This window comes from Apis mellifera, linkage group LG10 (assembly GCF_003254395.2).
Source record: "Apis mellifera strain DH4 linkage group LG10, Amel_HAv3.1, whole genome shotgun sequence".
NCBI classification, from domain to species: domain Eukaryota; kingdom Metazoa; phylum Arthropoda; class Insecta; order Hymenoptera; family Apidae; genus Apis; species Apis mellifera.
The window spans coordinates 2,750,969-2,772,092 of NC_037647.1; the positions used below are offsets into that span (position 1 = coordinate 2,750,969).

The 21,124-nt window shown below is 32.1% G+C and overlaps 1 protein-coding gene across 7 annotated transcripts in view; it reads left to right on the top strand.

The window, feature by feature from the left end:
* The window catches only part of LOC408306 (sodium/hydrogen exchanger 3), a 33,848-nt gene extending 12,772 nt beyond the window's left edge, over nt 1-21,076 (top strand). For 5 of the 7 annotated variants that reach the window (XM_016914555.2, XM_016914551.2, XM_016914552.2 and 2 more), the window contains exons 6-19: nt 232-488; nt 3,819-4,036; nt 6,340-6,542; nt 11,963-12,052; nt 12,599-12,669; nt 13,495-13,710; nt 14,849-14,984; nt 15,888-16,049; nt 16,183-16,252; nt 16,342-16,446; nt 16,732-16,833; nt 17,192-17,353; nt 19,128-19,304; nt 20,561-21,076. In XM_016914555.2, coding sequence (XP_016770044.1) covers nt 232-488; nt 3,819-4,036; nt 6,340-6,542; nt 11,963-12,052; nt 12,599-12,669; nt 13,495-13,710; nt 14,849-14,984; nt 15,888-16,049; nt 16,183-16,252; nt 16,342-16,446; nt 16,732-16,833; nt 17,192-17,353; nt 19,128-19,304; nt 20,561-20,799 — 2,208 coding nt within the window. In that variant the 3' untranslated portion in view covers nt 20,800-21,076. Of the gene's footprint in view, nt 1-231; nt 489-3,818; nt 4,037-6,339; nt 6,543-11,962; nt 12,053-12,598; nt 12,670-13,494; nt 13,711-14,848; nt 14,985-15,887; nt 16,050-16,182; nt 16,253-16,341; nt 16,447-16,731; nt 16,834-17,191; nt 17,354-18,016; nt 18,094-19,127; nt 19,305-20,560 lie in introns of those variants that run through there. The other 2 variants (XR_408563.3, XM_006559983.3) reach the window with 2 other exon arrangements.
* Nucleotides 21,077-21,124: the final 48 nt, after the last annotated feature.

The window sequence follows — 21,124 nt, forward strand, 5'->3', positions numbered from 1 at the left end:
TATAAATAAAAGTTAAAATTGCTATTAGAACGAATTTAAATTTAATCTCAGTCCAAATTAGATAATCCTCGATCCGCCAATAACGATTATTATATTACATCAAATTGTACGATTTCCTTATCCGTGAGACACATCTCCGCGATTGCAATCTGAAGAATTTCTAATTAACTTCGCGAAATCTCTTAATCATTGGAACAGCTTAATAAGTTACGGTTGTTTAATGGCACACAGGTGCTGTACCATATGTTCGAGGCTTACAACGAGATAGGACCGACGGAAATACTTTACACGGACGTGCTCTCGGGATTGGCTTCGTTCTTCGTGGTGGCGATCGGTGGCACGATAATAGGGGTGATATGGGGCTTCGGTACCGGTTTCGTTACAAGGTTCACCCACCAGGTTCGCGTGATCGAGCCCATCTTCATATTCGTCATGGCCTACCTGGCCTACCTGAACGCCGAGATCTTTCATATGTCCAGCATACTGGCGTGAGTAAATTGATCCTCTTCTGGTGAATGTTTTAGAGATTGTGAAAGGTCAATGATCATTCGTAATTGGTATATTTCGAGTGTGGAATGAAATGTTAATTAAAAGAGTTTGTAAAGTGGGAATCATTCCAAATCTTTTTAATTTTATCAAAAAGATGACTGTTATTAATTGGTTGGCTAGGAAATCTCTTTGAATTCTAGAGACTAAAATATATTTTTACGAAATAATGTTTCTTAGAAAAAAGAAAAAGAATAAGAGAAAATAATAGTTTTGAATTTCGAAAGTTTTGAATTCGAGGAAATTAAATTAAGTCTCTAAATTATACATGTACATTATCTTAGAATTGTTATTTTACAAGGGAATGATTCTCTTAATTAATTAATTCAAAAGCAAGAGGAAGTCTACGATGTATTTGAATATTACAAAAGTGTTGGAAGTCAAAACAGATTGAGGAATACTTGTTTAAAGGAACAAGGAAACATTTATAAATTTTATTTCAATTAATTTTTCTAATAATTTAAGACTTTTAGATTGAATTATTTCCATTTCCATATTTTAATTTTTGAGAATAAGTTCTTTCAAAGAATTTCTCATTCAATTTACAAATTTCCAACTTCATACTTGAATATTTTTTATAACGAAAACTTGTAATTAGTATTGTTTGGAAACTTTGGTGACACTTGCCTTGATTATTTGGAGAAAACTACACGAACAAACAAGTACACTTTCGTAATAACTATTAAATACAATTAAGAGAGAATCTAATAAGTAGTTATTTCTATATTAAAACAGAAACTTTCTCGTGTAAAGAAAGAAAATTTCTTGAGATTCTTAAACACGAAATATTTTTAATAAGACATTTCATGTTTTAAAATTAATATATTCATTTCACTATTATTTCGCTTAATTTCTAATTTATATTTTCATAAACTTTGCGACATATATATTTCCATTTAGAAAACCTGTTCGATTCTATCATCAATTAAACAATATTCTCTAATTTAAATAATAAACAAAAATAATGATATATCTCGAAACACTAGCTGCTAAACTTATACCAGTCAAAGTTAATTGTACGGTCAATCTCGTACAGGTAATAAAACACAAAACTCCAGAAAACCAGTTCATCAACGAAACAACCCTGTAACATATGCAAATTTCCCTTGTTTACATCGATAAACCGAAAATGCCCTGCACGTGGCCACCGCGACCTAGAAATGTGCAACACGAGTGTGCCAACTCACTTCTCTCGACACGCTCTCGGCCGGCAATAAATTCCAAAAAGGACCAGCTCTCACGCGAATCGTTACATGCATATATATAGCATATTCGATGAAATCTCGCCATGTTACCTCGCCATCCAAGGGCGGAACGATTCATCGATACGCTTTTAATCAATCCCCTGGAACTGTTTTTTAAACGAAACTTCGAGGTTTTTTTCTCTTATATTTTTTTCCTTTTTCCTTTTTTCCTCCTCTTTTTTTTTTCTTTTTTTCATTATCAAATCCTCCGAACCGTGTCACGGAAGGAAGAAAAAGGTTAAAGGGAAGCCTGACTTTTTTCGTGATCGTCGATTTACTCGATAACTCGCCCAAGGCTAAGTCTTTATTAAAAAGGAGAAAAAAAAAAAAAGAAGGAGAAGGAGAGAAAGGAAAGTAACAGATCGTCGTTATAAATGCTCGAAAGCCTTACCATAGCAGCACGATTCTCGTTAAGTCTATTATTTACACGTTTCCTGGGGAAGTTGGTAGCGATGATCGATCCCGATGCAAAGTACGCCCTGTGTAATAACTGTTCAAATATGCTTAACCCGTAATCGCTGCTTCTTGCTCGGCTATCGTGATTTTTTTTTTCTTTTTTATACGATTAAACAGTGCCATGTGTTCGATTGACGAACAAAAGGATTTTAAATAAACGAAGGATGAGTGTGACGTACTTATATATATTTGTTTAAAGAGCTTAAGATATGTGCAATATTTGGACAACGAAGAGAAATAGATCGTTAAATGGAAGATATTGTACTTTTAATTTGATTTATATGTATTTACAGTTGCTCTTAAAAGTAAAATAGTACAAAAGTAAAACGAGATACTTCTATAATATGAAAAATTGAGTTACTGTTCCATAACGAGATTAAGGAAAATAAATATATAAATGAAGAATAGACAATTCTAAAACTGAAGAAAGTTCAATTGAGACTAACATCCAATCTTATATTAAATTTAATAATATGCTCGAAAATTTCGCAAATTCAAATTAAATGAATTGTTTTCAATCTTGTGCCAATATTTTTAGAAGTGTCTGGAAATTTTGGAATTAATTTCATTAGAAATTTTTGAGAATATTAATTCAGAAATATGTGATACAAAATTGAAAAGAATTATCTGTTATTATTTATAGAAGGATCGAAAATTAAAATAAATATTAAAAGATATAAATGTAAGATATTTCTTTTATGATGAAGATATTTAACTCAAGTCACGTTTCACATTTTATCCCTACTCTATTTGGAGTTCTTACTTACTTAGTTATTTTAGAAACTGTTCAAAATTTGACTACATTTTCATATCTTTATTAAGATTTACGTGTATATTATACATGTTCCTGTGAAATAAATTATTGAACTCTATTTTAAAAGATTCTATTTTATATATTAACGAAAGTAGAAAGCTTAGCTCGATGCAAAATTTAAAAAACTAATATTAAATTCTTTTATTCCATTCTTTATTTTATCTTTCTCTAATAATAAGATTTTATCCTAATTTTATTTATAAAAGTTCGAAGATTATATTTATTTTATGTCCACATGTTAACACAAAAACGAAGATGAGAGTTGGTTCCATTTTTGAATAACAAAAATTACTCGAAATATAATTCATTACATACTCAACATTACACGCACAATTTCATTAAGCGAGAATTAAATTTCCTGGCAAGATAATGTAAGACTTTCACCACTGTGTCTAGACACGTGTACGCCAATTTCTCTCAAGAGGTTAAATCCCTATCAAATTTCCTCTCGCCACACATTAACGAGTGAATCATGGGTGGATCTAAACTTGGATCCAAATAGTAGTCTCTAATCAGACGTACGCACAAATTTCCAGTACGTGGGTGTCGCATCCATATCGTAAATCGAATGGACGCCTCTAGCCGCCGATTTCGTAAACCCTCGGATCGTACGTTCGAATTAATTTGAACGACGTTTACGAAACATAGCGACTACGATCGATATACGAACTCGAATCCACCCTCGCGCCATATTCGTCCCCTTTGTGTCGTCCACTTCTCCCCCCATCGATTAACCGTGACCTCTCCTTTGTCACCAGGATCACCTTCTGCGGCATCACCATGAAGAATTACGTGGAGGCGAATATATCGCACAAGTCGCACACCACGGTCAAATACACGATGAAAATGCTGTCAAGCAGCTCGGAAACCATCATATTTATGTTCCTCGGGGTGGCGACCGTGAACAACCACCACGATTGGAACACGTGGTTCGTCGTCATGACCATCGTCTTCTGCTCGATCTATCGCATCGTCGGTGAGTGAACATGAATCACATTCCCCTCAAGGTTGAGGGTGTGAAATCATCCCGCACTTTGTCATACAAGGAACAGTAATCGGTTTCACGTGGATGCAATCGACGCGTCAAACTGGACGATACGAAACTGGATTAAATGGGGTAGGTCTTGTTAATGGTATCAAGAGATAAGGGGGGAGTCTTAAGGTTTAAACCGATTCATGGCTTATCGCGTGTAACGGTTACGCGATCGTGCCAAGAATAGGCGTTTCTTGCGCTTTGGTATTTGCCTTTTTGCCGGATAACGAGGCGAGATGATGCCGGGAAACTTGGCACGTGCCGCCCCGGGCATTGTTTCGTGTCGTTTCGGATAATTTGGATAAGCAGAAGGGGTGAAGATTAAGTGGTTCGGTTGGGATAGAATTGTGTTTTGCGAGGATGATTGCTTTATGGTTTCGGCGATATTAGCTTCCTAATTTTGTGAAGTTGAACGAAAGCATTTTGAGAGACGATGGTAATTTCTGAAGTGGTTTTCGTGAAGAGTATTGGTGATAATTTGGCCATGATGTATTCGACGTATAAATTTGTCATCAATATTCTATTAATAAGTTTATAGGGGATGGCTAATTTCCATTTAGATGGTCTAGTATATAATATAGTCCTGAAATATTGATGAAATATTTGAATGTAATGATTTTCAAGATGAAAAACTGTTGGATTTATTGTAATTTTTTTGTGAATTTATATATACAATATAGATCTCCACAATTCTATTATAAATAGAACTTAGTATTTTCTTTAATAACTATCTTTAAAATTTAAGTAAATTTATAATACATATTACATATAGTATAATATCGTAATAACTTTATTATTGTAAAGAATTTGCTTCACAAAGTACAACAATTTCTATTTTTGTATTTATAACGAGAGATTAAACGTATAAAATCAAACGTAATATTACAAAGGTAAAATTTTATGTTACTTTGCAACGAAAGGATTAAAAAATAAAGTGGATGAAACAACGAAAAAGCAAAGAAGAAGAGAAACTTTTTGAAATATTAAATTTTTGCTATTAATACAGATACTTTTGATGGACATTTCACTTCACTTTTATATTTCTATTCTAATTTAATTATTTAAATAGTCAATATCGAGATTGATATTCGCCAATTTGAAATAAACGAAAAGTATAATCTTGAAAGAGAAAACTCCAACTTTTCTAATCTATCTTCTCGGTTAAATCGTGAAATATCTGGAAATACTCTTAACAAGATTCGTCTAGCTTCTTCCGCAACCACCAGTTTACATCAGGGCTTACTGTCACGGGCTTATGGCTTCCTGTTCCATCGACGGTTTATCGCTAAATCGCTGGCCGCTAGCTGCACTTAAAAAATTCATCGTCATCCCTATGTAGTCTGAAAATATCCTACTTTTTTCAAATCCGGATATTTCATTTTTTTTTCTTTCTTTTTTTTTTTTTTTTTTGCGAAATAGGAGTTGCGATTAACTATAGCCTTTCGTTGTCAGATTAAAACAACGATTAACTTCAATTTTTCACTGTCACGTAAAGAATAAAAGCTGACATTTTTCGTGAATAAAAATTTCCTCTTTTTACAAAAGAAAATTATTTTTCTTTATTGTAAAAAATAAACGATAGATTTTTTATTGTAACATAAAAAAAAATGTAGTGAAAAAATTATTGTGAGTGAATTTTTTTTACAAATGAATCAATTTCTATAAAAGAAATCTTTTCTGTTTCTATTTCATAAAAAATTGAAAATATTAATTATCAAAATACTTTACAAGAAAGTAAACAATAGTTTTTTCACTATTAGAAATTGAAATTATCAATTATTATAAACAGAAATGCTTCTTTTTACAGAAGAACAATTTACAATCAATCACAGTTTTTCAATTTTACACGTGAAAGAGGAAACCTAATAATATTTATTGCAAACAGAGGTAGAACCTAGAAATAAATCTGTGGTCAGATGACAAAGCCTGATATGTCATGTTTTGCTAACTTTACAGTACAGTAACTTTAAAGTTTGTTCAGCTATGAAAAATCACAATGTTTCTCAAATATAGAATCTGTCCTTTTTCCTTTTTTTTTTTTTAAACTACATGCTATCTTTAACAAACTAACATATATTATAAATATACATGGAAATTTATATATATATCTCAATTAAAAAAAAATGTAAAATAGATACATGTATATAAATTTTGGCATTTGACCGCGGAAATAGTGGCTAGATTTCATGTAACATGCTGTTTGTAGAGGGTTAAATGCGCTGACTTGGATTGAAATGGATTTTCAGGCGTGATCTTCTTGACAGCGTTGGCTAATCAATTCCGACTGCACAAGCTGAACAAGGTGGAGAAATTCGTGATGTCTTACGGTGGTTTGCGAGGTGCCGTAGCATTTGCTCTGGTCTTACTGATCGATCCGAAACACGTGTCTTTACAACCGATGTTCGTCACTACCACGATCGCAGTCATTTATTTCACAGTATTCATACAGGTAAGGATTCATAATAATATTAATTATAAATTGTTTAATTAACTAATTTCGAAGCATGACAACAAAAGAGATTGAAGAAAATTAAATATTATCTCTTCTATCTCCACTGATAACTTTTCGATTATGAAAACTATTGTTGAATCAATCGAAGAATATCAATATTAATTTTAATAGAATATAATTCGATTTGACGATCAATTTCTTTTTACTTTTTTCTTCTTATATTTTTCAAAAGTTTTCTAATATATTTAGAAATGTTAAACTAATAGTCTTCCAGATATTTTATATATAAATTACGAATAGTTAAATAAAAGATTCATCATATTTTTAAATATACTTCGATTCGACAATTTTTCAAACTTAATATCGATCGATTTTACAACATACACATATGGTATTAAACATAACCAGTTTTAATATTTATTATTATTATATACCATTCATCTGGAAATGTCTCCAGATATCAGTTGAATAAGTATTATTACAGTTGCGATGTTAAATGACAAGGATGGAAGCCGAGCCACAAAGTTCGAGTCAACATTCCCTCGTATTTGAAGTGGTAGGATAACGTGGAAAACTTTTCAAGGGTATTTGCCTTAAAAGAAGACATTTAAGCAAATAGAAGAGATTTGTGCATTACGTTCTTTTCGTTTTCGAGCATTGTTGCATGTAATTCCCCATCGAGGATACAGAGATCGTTACGTTTCCTTTTACGTATGCCATTATAACTTCACGGTTGCTCTTTGCGTTTTTCATTTGCATTATTCCCAATACATACGTAGAATTATTTCGTGCGCACATCGGTTGTTTAAACCAATAAGGCTGAACGGTGGTATAAACTTCCTTCCCTGCAACCGCAATAGTGAAAAGTTTAAATTAAACTTCACCGTAATGATGCGCGATACTTTTCTCTACGAATCTCTCCTTCCAGTCGGTGCACGAAGATACGTGAAAAAATAACAATAAACGGGATCCTCCCTCTCGATCCAGCGAGGGAATGACACGATAACGGGGAACATCCCCTTTTTCTTTAAATCAACATTTCTCTCTCCGGGAGGGAGCTCGTTGTTCGCGGCAAGTAAACTTTGAGAAATGTTGATTCAGACTCGAAGAACCATTCATTGGCTCTGCCGGTTTGGCGAAGCTATTCTTACGAATTTTCTCAATTTCCTCGATTCTAATATGGCGGCCGGTCGACATCGATAGGTGGAGTTCACGTGATTCCAAAGTTTGTCGCGAATAAATGAATTTTTCGAAACTCTAAAAAGATTTCGCCATTAATTATTATTAAGGATGGTTTTAAAAGGTTCGAAAGTTAAATTAAAAGGGTTTCCAAAGTTCAAGATGGTTCCTTTAATGTCTCCCCTATCAATTTTTGATCCGTTCGCGGAATTAAATAGCAGCTGGAATGAAGCGGGATACATTTTTAAATTGGAACGATTCAATGATTCCTTTTTGCAAGTAATTTTTCCTAGAATTAAAATACAATTTTAATTTAACGAAATACAATATAATTATTTTATAAATGTAGATTACCTATTACGATATTCATGTTTGCCATCATCTCCATTGTGTAAATATTAATAATACGTATAAAATATTCATTGCTGAAAGGCATAAAATTACAATTTATAATAAAACTTGGAAGTTTTACAAAATTTCACCATATTTTATTTTATTTGGTGAAATTGAAAAATAAAATTAAAATCTTCGACAGTTGATAACATAGTTCATAAACCAAAAGAATTCTGTTCAGATGAAAAATAATGATGCCCAAGAGAGATCACAATTCCCGTTAAACTAAACGGCTATCTATAAAAAAAAAAAAAGAAAAAATAGCATGGGCATAAAACAATATATCGGACGTTACACAAATCGATATTGGATTTGATCACTGCTCGTGGAAACTAGCTAATAATGTTTCATAAAAGGCTACCAACGATGCACAGGAATATACCGGAACCTGTTATCACAGTTCATACTACTACGGTTGTACACGTTAGCCGGGAAATACGCGAACATTTACTACTTGTCTCGGTTATTTTGTCATCGTGGACAACTACGATCGAAATCTCCCTCGACTCGTACGATTTTACGACGATCTTCGAACATTGCAAACATATTGTTCTGTAATATAATTTTCTCTCGTAATATGAAATAACGTTTACGCGTGGACAGATTCTTTCCTCTTTTATTCTCGCTTCATTTACACGCTTGACGTATAACAAGAGATGGATATTCTCGCTTGGTAGTGTTTCCATCAAATTTTTTTTTATTATCGCAGATGACACGATTTCGATTCGATATTCGAATATTTTATTGCGATACCTTCAATTCTTTTATACATCAACGAATTCAAAAGCAAACACTTTGTCTTCCTAGTGAATTGATGAAAAAGTTACGTCGATTTTTGATTCCGATAACAAACAAATGGATGATGTATTATCTTGTATGATAAATTTATCTTCCAAGGATAGTATTTATTCATAAAATATAATACATTTGTTTGAACTTGGAAATTATTGTGGATCGAGCGATTGAATAGTAAAAATTTCTTAAGAGAACCTTTCGAAATAAAATAACGAAAAATTGTTTTAATCGATCCACCAATAAAGAAAATAATCGAGATATTGTCTCTCTAAGTGTGTGCGCGTTTAAGTACCTGGCTTAGAGAGCGCAGCTCCATTGCGATTGACGTGAAAATAATAAACCGTTCGAACGGCGACGTCCCTCTTCCGGCACGATTACTCGCTTCAATCCTCTGCAAAAGGCGCGCCGTGATTTTTTGTTAACTGCGTTATAAATACGCAATCAGCGATGACCTTTCTTTATGCCGACACTATCGATTCCCCCGGCTCTATTTTAAATGTGTACTACTAGCGCGGATATTGTGCGCGCCATAGATGCATGAAATCGTAGTTTTATTTGAATAGCGTGGATCCGAGATATATAGACCGATTCCCATCGAATTGGTATACGTGCAAGTACTTTATTCCGATCGTTTCCGATCGCGGAAGGGATGAAAAAAAGTTTGAAAGGTGAAAGGTAGAGAAAGGATTATCAGAAAGGAAGATATTCAGAGTTAATAAAGAACTTGAAGGAGATTAATTTCATATCCCATGTTCAATTTTCGATTCGATAATTGGTACTCGTTATTAAAAGATATCGGACAGGTGAATTGCATTAAGAAATAATTTGTTACGAATGATTATTAATACAAAAGAGTATAAATGTTAAGGGATGGAAATTTATTGCAATTTATTGATAATGTCCCTTGCACAAATGGTTTTTCTCGTTTTAATTTCGTTCTGGCACCTTTGTCCAGGAATTAAATCGTATTTAAGGAAAAAAATACGTACGGAGAGAATAGAGTACGAATGTAATTAGACTGCAAAGAGTTAAAGCAAAAAGAGAATGGAGAGAGAGAATGGAAAAAAGGTTCTACTTTCATCCTAAAGGCGCGTCCTGTTTACTAAGGAACCGGCGGCTCTCTGAACTTCCATTAAACAACACTATCGACCAATCGATTGGAAACTCGATATCGACACCACGCTTCGTGATATCTGATCGATCGTAATAATTTGATAACTTGAAATACTTAAATGCTCTAAATCTTAGAGCATTAAAAAAATATCAATGGCATCGTAAAATATGGTATTGTTAAATAAAAATTAAATAAAAAAAAGATTAAAAACTCTTGATTCTTAATTAATCTAAATAATTAGGATTAAAAATTTGAGAATGTAATTTATTAATTAAATTGAAATCAATTTTTTTTTAAATTTTTATTACAAACAATCTTTCTTTCTTTTAAATAATAATAATAAATACGAGTATTAGTATTCGTATTAGTATTAGTATGGAACAAGAATAAAAATCGCAGTAATACAGAAAATGACGATATCGATTATTATTAATGGAATCGTGCACGGAACAGAACGTGTTATTCTGCTCATCGTTTCGCTAAATAGTTATAAATTATTATTAATTATTATTAATTATTAGTTTAATGTAAATAGTTATAAATTAATTTATTGTGATTGTAAAAAAATGTAAATATAAACGCATTATGTATTAGTCAGATGAAATATTTTCTTTTATTTTTGTAATAATAGAAAATAATATCAATCATCAATTGCAAAAAAGGAAAAAAATAATAAAACTGAATGCACAAATATCGATAATATGCAAATATTACGATTTAAATATGATTAAAATAATAAAATTCATAAACTGAATAATTCATTTATTCTGTATTATTCTTGCAAAATCAATTTATTTTTGCTTTATTATATTACGTAGGTAGATTCATATAAATTTATCGATAGATGACAACTTCGATTCCTCGAGGGGTTACAAGAGATAGTTGCAATAAAAAACAGGGGATACAATAATGTATCGAAAGTGTTGAGCATACAAAGTTTCATAAAGTTATAACGTATTAATTTCATTGAAAAAATAGCGAGGGTCATTTGAACTCCACCCTGACAAATAAAGTTTAAATATCATTGACCTATAGAAACGTGTGCAAATTTAAATACCCTTTAATCTATCATTAGTATCGTATTACGAATGAGGATCCTTTTTAATTTTTTTAGATACGTAATTGAAGTAAACATGATTTATATCTATATATTTACAACTTTTTACAATCACAATAATAAATTAATTTATAACTATTTAACGAAATAATGTAATATTCTTACGACGAGCAGAAAGAAACACGTTTGTTCTGCTCCGAGTTCGAAATACGACTGTATTAAATCGATATTTTGGATTTCAATGATAATCGAATGTTGTCATTTTCTGTCTGTATTCGTATCGATTGTATTTGTATTCATATTATAACTATTAATCGTATTTATTATTATTATTTAAAACAAAGGAAGATTATTTGTAATAAAAAGTTAAAAGAAATTGTAAAGAATTTAAAAAATTAATTTTATGAATTTTATATAAATAACGAAATCTTTTTAATTTGATCTAATAAAAAATATTAACAAAAATAACTAAACTAATAAATTAATATTGAAAATAACTATTCCTTATTAATAATAATTTAAAATTAGTATCATCTTTTTTTTAATGGCAAGATATATAATAAAATCTCTAAAAAATTACATCGATCCAACAAAAATACAATAAAAATAATCTCTTCTTATACATATATAATAATAATTTTCTTGTATCAATCTCCTTTCTTAATTGCAACTATACATTATAATATGTTTAAAAAATGATTTCAACGCCACGAAAACAATATATATCAAAACTACCACTCCCTTCCACATTCATCCTCCTACAATTTCCTCACGTAATAACCTAGTATTACTTCTTATCAATCCCAATTACCACTTACAAGTTGAACTGTTACTCTCCAAGTTGAAACATCCGCTGCTATAAAAAACATCCGTTTCCAGGGAATCACGATCAAGCCCCTCGTAAAGATCCTGAATGTGAAACGAGCCGAAAAGAAGAAGCCGACCATGAACGAGAGGATCCACGAAAGGGTACGTGCCTCATTGTCTTCATTCTACGAACTGTTTGTTCTACGATGATGTTCGCGATCGTTCGTAACGAGGCATAACTTCAACGTCGCTTCGCTCGTTTCGATCGATCCGTAAAATAAAAATGTACCGAATAGGCGATGGTTTAAGTCGTGCAAGAAAAAAACGGTGCACGAAGAATGGCGAAGCTGAATGTATAAATTGTAGGGAACGCGTGGTTATACGCCTTTATCGTTCGCGCAAATATTAAAAAAAAAAAAAAAAGAAAAGAAAAGGAAAAGAGAGAGCAGCGAACTATACGATACGCGGAAAAATCAATAATCGCTCAGTACGAGAGAAGATTGCACTGATTTTCGCCGGAAACCACTAAATGAACGTATCATAGAAGGAAGAATAATGGGTCTAGAGTAGATAAAAACCGTGTTGCATCGTGTGAATTCGTACGTTTCGAGTCATTTGCGCGTGTGTATACGTTGGTAAAAAGGATAAGGGAAATAATGTGCTTGATGAAATCGGCTGAGTAAAGGAAAATGGCGTCTACGTTTGCAGATAATAGACCACGTGATGGCTGGGATCGAGGACATTTTGGGCAAGCATGGCAATTATCACGTTCGGGATAAGTATGTATTATTTCACGTGTTTTTTGATTGATAATATATATTTCGAAATGGATTTTCTCTAACGTTTTCGACTTCTTGATGGAATGATTCGTCTTATTTGATGAAAAACACTAGGGAGGGTAAACTTTATCGATTTTTCGCCTCTCCCCTAATAGGATGACTCACGAGTCGTTCGAGATGTTAGGTGGGATGCAGATGATTCTGATCGCTGGTTTATTTGATCGTAAATTATTTATTGCCGTTTCGCGTCTAAGAAAGTATTTGGATTTTTACGATCTATATAGTTTAAAGATAAAATTTTCTACTTAATAAAGTATCCCTAAAATTTTGTTCTTTTTAAACGATCTTTTAAATCTGCAATTCGATTTATTATTCGCTTTAATTTAATATATCTTCAAAATTTAAAAAAAAATATCTAATATATATAAATTTTTAATGCCTTTCGTACAAAAGATGCATATTTCAATATGTATAAATAATAAATATAAACAAATATAAGATGAATTTATTTTGAATCATTAAAGAATCAAGTGAACACATAAGTGTTATACTAAAAATCGAGAAAAGTTTCAAGAGAGAAAAAAAGAAAGCTTCCATATTTATCAAGAAAGAAAGAGATTAATCTTGATAGTCGATAATACCCTATATTCTAACAGTGATAACAAAAATTAAGAGAGCTTAGATGAAAGCTTTTTTCTTTCAATTTCATCAATTATTATCTTAATCACTTTCTCCTATCTCTAAAAAATCTTAAATCACAAAAGAATAAAACTATTTTTATACCGTAACATTTTTCTTCGTTCCTTTTCTTGTCCCGTTTTACAGATTCAAACGGTTCGATAATAAATTTATTCGGCCGTATCTGGTGAGGAATCACTACGGTGCCGAGCCGAAAATATTGGAAACGTATTCGAAACTCGCTATGAAAGACGCTCTGGATTACATCAGAAGGAACGCGTCCACCATCGGCAATATCAGTGGAACTGAAAGCATGTCCGCTATATTCCGCAACTATAGCAACACGGGACAATTCAATGGAAGGTAGAATTTTCTATTCCTTCTTTTCCGCATTTTCTTCTTCCCTTTTCGCATCATCTTCTCCTCGCTTCAACCCCGCCTCATCGAATCATCTCCTTCGTACTTGACCTGTTTATTTTCACACAATAAGGAACTGGAAGAATGCTTCTTTAATCGTAACAGGTGTAGAACAAAACACTCTCCGGACACTCTACGGTGAAAATATATATTAATTATCAGCGGAAGTTGGCTAACAAAAAGTTTTCCGTCTGAAATCGTAGATGGGACGGAAGCAGTAGTCAAAGTGTCCTTTGAGCTCGATATTCGCAGTTCAGTGCTTTGTTTCCTTTAATTTAGTGTCACGGAAGATTGAACGGAAGGGAGATTGGCGATCATGTTAAATATACCGGGTGAGTCATTGGGATATTTAATGGTTCTTTTAAGAGAGAAATTTTTTTAAGATATGATAAAATAAATCGCGATATAGTACGATAAGCAATAATTCACTGTGTTTATAAAAATTCAGAAAATTTTTATCCTTATTATATTTTTACTTTACTTATCATTTATTTTATTTAAATTCTTTCACTATTAATATTCAAATTTTACATTCAATCATTACGAATGACGATTAAAATAAATTTATTCAAACAAGAAGAAAATATAAGCGATATTCATTGTTCCAAAAACTTCTATTTCTATCATAAATTCATTATAAATCTAAATTAAAACACGATTAAAATAAATTCCTATTTTATAATAAAAAAAAGACAATCTATAAATCTTAGAAATAATCGAAAACGAAAAGATATTATTATATCAATTCCAAATTATGATTAAGACACGATTGAATAATAAATTTTCCAAAATAATCTTTCGAAGAAAGTTAAGCCACAAATCTTAAAAATAAAGAAGATGGAAAGGATACGATCCAACATTCTCCCATCCAATGTTCCGTAGTACATTCACCCGGTTCACAAGTTGCTTTGGGAGTGTCGATGCTCCATGACTCACCCTATATACACACTGGCCAAGGAGCATAACCGAAGATAAGTCTGCATTGTATCTCGATTGAACAGCGAACCCTCCTCGAAAGCACCGAGTATCGATCTTCAAATGGCAGCCCGTCATAAAAATGCAGTCTCATTCTTTCTCCTTCCAGTCCAAGTTGCAGCCAGCTCGAAGCGGGCTGGAATATTGATCTCCAAGAATTGGAGTACAACCCTTCCAAGAAGGACTTGACGGACGCCAGGATCCACCACCTATTGGCCGAAGAACTTTGCAAGCCGTACAAGAGGGTAAGAAACCCCACTTTGCTGAGCACGAGAATTTTACATGTATTGTATTGTGTATGCACGGCCCTGAAAACTTTTGCTGATCGCGATTCTCCTTCCAACGACATTCTGTCACCGCTTTAAATTTCATCTATCAATTTCACACTTTAATTATCATTATATAAGTCTCTCATAAATGATCGACTCGACTATTTCGATTGATCTTTTTATAATTTATATTTAGAAAAATAAATTTATAATCTGCAGATTTTTGTTTCAAATAATTATTTTTAAGTTAGAAGACAAAATTTGTAAAGAGTAATTATTAGTTATAATATTTTTCAAAAAATATAATTTATTTTCTCAAGTAAATAATTATAAGTAGATTTAAAAGCATAATTCTCTATAGCGGTCATTGTTTTGAGGGGTTCATATAAAAGAATTGAATTAAATCTCTCTCGAAATAAGGAGTACATTAAAAAGAAAAATTATATTGAATCGATTGAATCCATCCATCGAAACGTAAAATTTCTATTATTTGAACGAAAAATTGTAACTAATGAGAAGAATAACTGAATTTCCTTCATTCTCAGATTGTCCTTCGACAGATTTGATCGAGTTTTATTATAAACGCACATACTTTTCAATTCTTGTAAAAGAATTGACATTTTTTAACCATCTGATTTCATTTTCATTATATCAAAAAAGAAAAGATTTAATTTCTTAGATTAAATCATGCAGGGCATTTGAAAGATGAACGATTAATCGTTAAGGGACTTTCGAAGCGCCTTGGATTATAAAATCACACTATGCTTCTTCAATGTTTCAATTATGTATGTAGCTCGTAAATTTGTTGTACATCTGTTGTAAAAACCCTGCATATACGAAAGAACGAAGGCAAATCAGATTTATAACGTTTCTCTTCAGCATGGAACAAAACTGTTGCAGCATCGGCGTTTAAGCTACAGCCGACACGCGGTGAACGATCGCGACCTGTCAACCCAAGTCAATTACAAAATGCACATGAACATAAGACGGATGATGGGAGAGCACAAGCATCGTCACAAGCGCAGTAAAAAATTGCTCAAAGTAAGAATGTTCCTAGAAAAAAAAGAAAAAAAAGAAAAAATGAACGCATGCGTCGCATTCCCGTCGTTGAATCGACGATTAACTATGATTTGCAATTAAAATAACTTTACCTTCCCTCCGCCAACCTGTGTAGGATGGTAAGCAGAATCACGTGAGTTTCCCGGAGTTCCAGCAAAACGGATCAACCAAGTTGTTCACTCAAGGTAAATTGGCAAAAGGGATATCGATGAGCCCTCCTCCACCGATCAAAAGGTTCTTTTCGTTTGAATACGTGAACTTTTATTACTCGTAGATTACATCAACGGTGTCCTGTACGAGCTGGAAAACGGAGATACCTCAAAGCCTTCGAGCAAGGAGGACTGGGACTCTGCGATTACTTTCACGGCTCGCACTTCCGGTGAGAAGATGATTTTCTTCTCCTTTGCTCTCCTCTTCTTAATTTTCTCTCTTTCTCTCTTTCTCTTTTTAATTTCAATGAAGCTTTCGGTTAGTTGTTAAAAAAGTTAAGGAAGTTCTGGACAAATTATCTCCAGTCGTGTGGATTCTTTTGAGAAATTAGCTGCAGGATAATTCAGAGTTTCCTGTCGAAGCGTTTCTTTGAATGTAAAACGGGATGAAAGGGGTAGAGGTAATTTTTGGCTCGATTCACAGTTATAATTTTCTCGACGCTCAATTTCCATAGATTCGTTGAACGTGAATACGGATGGCCACCACGGCGTCACCACCACTACCTCAATGGACACCATAAATACCGACGATCCGGATATGAAATTAGGACGAGACGGTGAGTTTATCGTTGTCAATGATATCGAAGGATTTTTTTATATTAAATTTAATCGACTTCAAAATCTCTTTCAATGATAAAAAGATATATATTCTTCGATTCTTTAATATTATAAGAAAGGAATAATTGAAAATTAAATATAAAAATGATTGGAAACGTCATTTCAATTTTATTTTACAATATAAAACTCTTTTGTGTTAATTAATAAGACTATAAATTATTAATCAACAAATGAATTTTTTATATCCTTCATTTATTATTTTGGTAATGAAAAAATATTCTTAAATTCCAGTTTTTGATTTGTTGAGATTTTATAGAGTTTGTTTTCAGGATTTTTATCTTGTTTCTTAAATTTTAGAAAGTTACAGGGTAACAACACCAACAGCCACGGAAACTATGTTGCCATGGAAAAGGGAAGACGATTACGATTCCGGCCACCCGATCAAACAAAATGAATTTCCTGCTTGGTGTTCTAACAAAGAATATCTGGCTTATAGTTCTCCTTCGGCGACATTTTTAGGTATGATTGATTAATTAATTTGACCAATACGTAGAAACATGTATCATTTTACCATGGATTAGTGTATCGATATAAATTCGCGATAATAGATACACTAATTTCATTGGCTGCCACTTTTTTAATACAATTTTTCATTGTATAAATAAATTTGTCGTTAGGAAGATTGTTGGTGAAATAAATTTAATAAAAAAATACTCCTGAATCATCTCAATTAAACTTATTATCCTATTGAATACTTATACTCAATCTGACTCTCTTCTGACATGTAAAATAAACTCTGACATGCAGTTATTTTTCGATGGAGGGGGGCTCGGGTAATCCCTCTCACGTTGCAACTTTTTATTTCCATAAATTATTAATTCACGCCAAACTTTCTAAATATTGACGCGTTGTTTCAGGTCTATTCCCTAGCAATCTATTTTTCGACGCAAGGTCGATTTGATTTTTTAATCAACATCTAAAACAAGTAGAAATACACATGGACGTGTATTACCGTGTCTCTATAAATGGCATCTGTTTGTAAAAATGTCTTCATTCGTTCAATTTTCCCAATTATTTTACATTATCGTATGTTTTATAAAAATAAGATGGTTGTGACTCGATTCGGTTAATAGATAAAAAAAAGGTACGTAAAATGTTGAAAAAAAAAACGCTGATTTACAGGAGAGCCGTATTTGTGAAGACAGGCCAGCTTAACGAGCTCGGAGGATACAAACCTCGGACTTCCGGCCGAAGAACATGTAAATTTTATATACTCAAGTCGTTCAGTCGTTTCTCTATATGTCGTTCTTTTACTTTTTCTCGATCTACAAATCTGCGAATGCGTTTTTTCTTCTTCGATTTTTGGGTTACCCAGTCCCCTTTGAAGCTCGCATATACATGTGTACACAGACACATACATATACACACATGCGCGCACCTCATCGCTACGTACACGATTGATTGTGCATCACACTGAGAAACGTGCATTCATTCAATGCAATTCAATTACTTGTCGAATCTTTCGTGTATATTCTTAAACTCAACAGATCATTGAGTTGACACTTTTAATGTTGTCAAATTCTTTCACAAGCACTTCTGTTTCACATTTTCTTGTGATGTATTTCGGTTGTTCCGGCCACCTGAAATGACAGTGTTTATTAGTAAAAATAATGAATCTTTTATAATTTTTAAAAGTTTACTTTAATATAAAGATATATTCTTCTCTTTCTATCCTCTCTTTTTTATTATATTTCTTTTCTTCTCATCTGTGTCAATTTTTCTTTTCATTCCCTGTTAATCATTATATTAAAATAATAAATTTTCAAAATTTAAGTTAATTATTATTTTAATCATATATATACAATTTTCTATCTTACATAATTTATTGATATTTATTGGTATTCAAATTTCCTACAACATCTCACTAAAGTTGTTAATAACAACTGTAATTTACTCAGTTTGAAGATCCATAGATTTTTATTCTTCACTTAGCGTCCGATGAAAAATGAGCTAATATTCCCCATTCTATATTCAAACATTTCTCATACAAATTAAATTTTAAACGCAATCTTCCGTATTTCATATAACAGATATGACGGATAATGAGTCTTAAATCAAGTTTCTATTTCAAAAAAAATAAGAAAAAGATATTAATTCAAAAGAAATAGTCGTTTTTGTAAAATCTCTCTTAACAAAGAGAGATATTTCAAGAAAAAGATATTCCAGGTGGCCGAACCGAAACATTTCATGAATCTTCATTAACCTCATTAATGACACTTCCTTCTAATTGAAGGTGGAATCGAGCAGCCAAAGGTCCAGTCAGTAATTGGTCTATTCCGTCGCGAGAGCGTGTGCACTCCAGATGGTATCGATTGCCAGGAAACTGTGGATGAGCGTGACGAATACACGTTGACGGGGACAGAGCAGACCGAAGATTCACCTACAAAAACGTTTAGTGAGTACGAGAAAGGTAAGATGAAAGATTAAAATGAAATATCATTTTAAATTTCTTATTTTTATTTATTTAAATAGAATTAAAAACTTTACAACAATGTAAAGTTTTTAATCCTTTAAAAAACATTTCTTCATTCATCAGAAAAAATGTTCTTTATTAATAAAATAATTTTAAATTTGATCAACAATAAAGAAAAAGAGAGACAGAAGACTTTGAAATTTACAACTTATTCTATGCCTGGTCTTCAGTTATTCAAGAAAATTATTAAATTCAAATTTGTTATATAAAAATCAGAATTAGTTAGGAAAATGTTTTGTAAATTGTATGTAAATATTTAAGATCAATTTTCTTGAAAACAAAGTTTCGAAATAGAAAAGAAATATTCTATCTCTATATCATTATTTTCTTAATTGTACAAAATACGATCTAGAAATGAAATATAATAAAATATAAAAGAAATATAAGATGAATCATAAATCTAGTATTGAAGTATTAAATATACTTGATATTGAATAGGGTGGAAATATTAAAAAGAATATTAGGAATAAAACGGTCATATTTCGTTACAGATCATGAAATATTAGTATATTATCAATCGTGATTTCATTGCCACTAAATATGCAACTTTATTATAGGATATAAACGTCGAATAGAATTTATGATTTTCCTGCTAGTTACATTATTCGAAGCTCGCTTAAATAAACTAGAAAATATCAATGCACTACTCAGAATATTTTTATCTATAAAAATAAACTAAAATATTTTCTTTTATTATTTAAGAAAAATTAATAATATTTATTCAATAAGCTGAAAGTTAAATTAAATTAAATCTGGATTAATATTTATAAGATTAAATGACATAAGATAAAATTATAAATATGATTATCAAAAAATTAAATTAATCCTTAAAGTGAAAAGAATATATGAAAAGAATAATTTAAGTGAAGAAAATCAATCAATAAATATTTATATACAGGAAGTTAATATATTCATGGGACATCTTTGGAAGATCAATTCTAGAAGTCAAAATAAACGCAAAAGTTAGTATTATTGAAGCTTATTTATTAATTTACAACCAATTTAAGTTTGTTCACCAATTTTTTAATCATATTTCAAGATTAAAATTATGAGGAAGTTGATTCAAATACGCCAATTAAAATCTTATTGAAATATTAAAAGAAAAATACTTTATTGTAAAATAAAAACAATATTTAACCAATTTTCTTCATATGTAAAAAAATAATCCTTAACAAACAATTTCATCATTACAGATAACAAGAAAGGACCCACAAGACGAGTGTCCATGATGGAGCTAGGCTCGATGGAGAAGTCTCATTCAGACAAATGCACGGATGACGGTTCTCATTCCCTGCCAGAATGTTGGAATGCTCAACGAGTCCGGATGACCTCGTTCCCATATTCAGCCCAAGTTCCAAGCCTCTCGACCGCTCTCATCACCTCCTCCTCGGAATCGTCGGAGGAGATCGACGAGGAGGAAGAGAAAGCTTGACCTTTGGGGATCGTCGAGGGGCAGGCGTCATCCTACGCGGACGAGGAACGTCGTTTGCGTCGACCATGGCGACGGCCACCCCGACGTTCATTGCTTTCGTCGCTTCTGCGACGTCCCAGCGCTCCAGTTTGAACGAAGGCGAGTGTCTCGTATCTTCCCCTCCCTCAAGAGGAAAGAATGAGCAACATTTCAAGGATTAATCCCTTCCCCCTGGACGATTGTCGATCTCGCTCCCCTCAAGACGAACATTTTTAGAAAAAAAACAATTCAAGAGGAACGAAGAGCTGCTATTGACCAGAGAGCTCTTCTTCTCTCTCTCACAGGA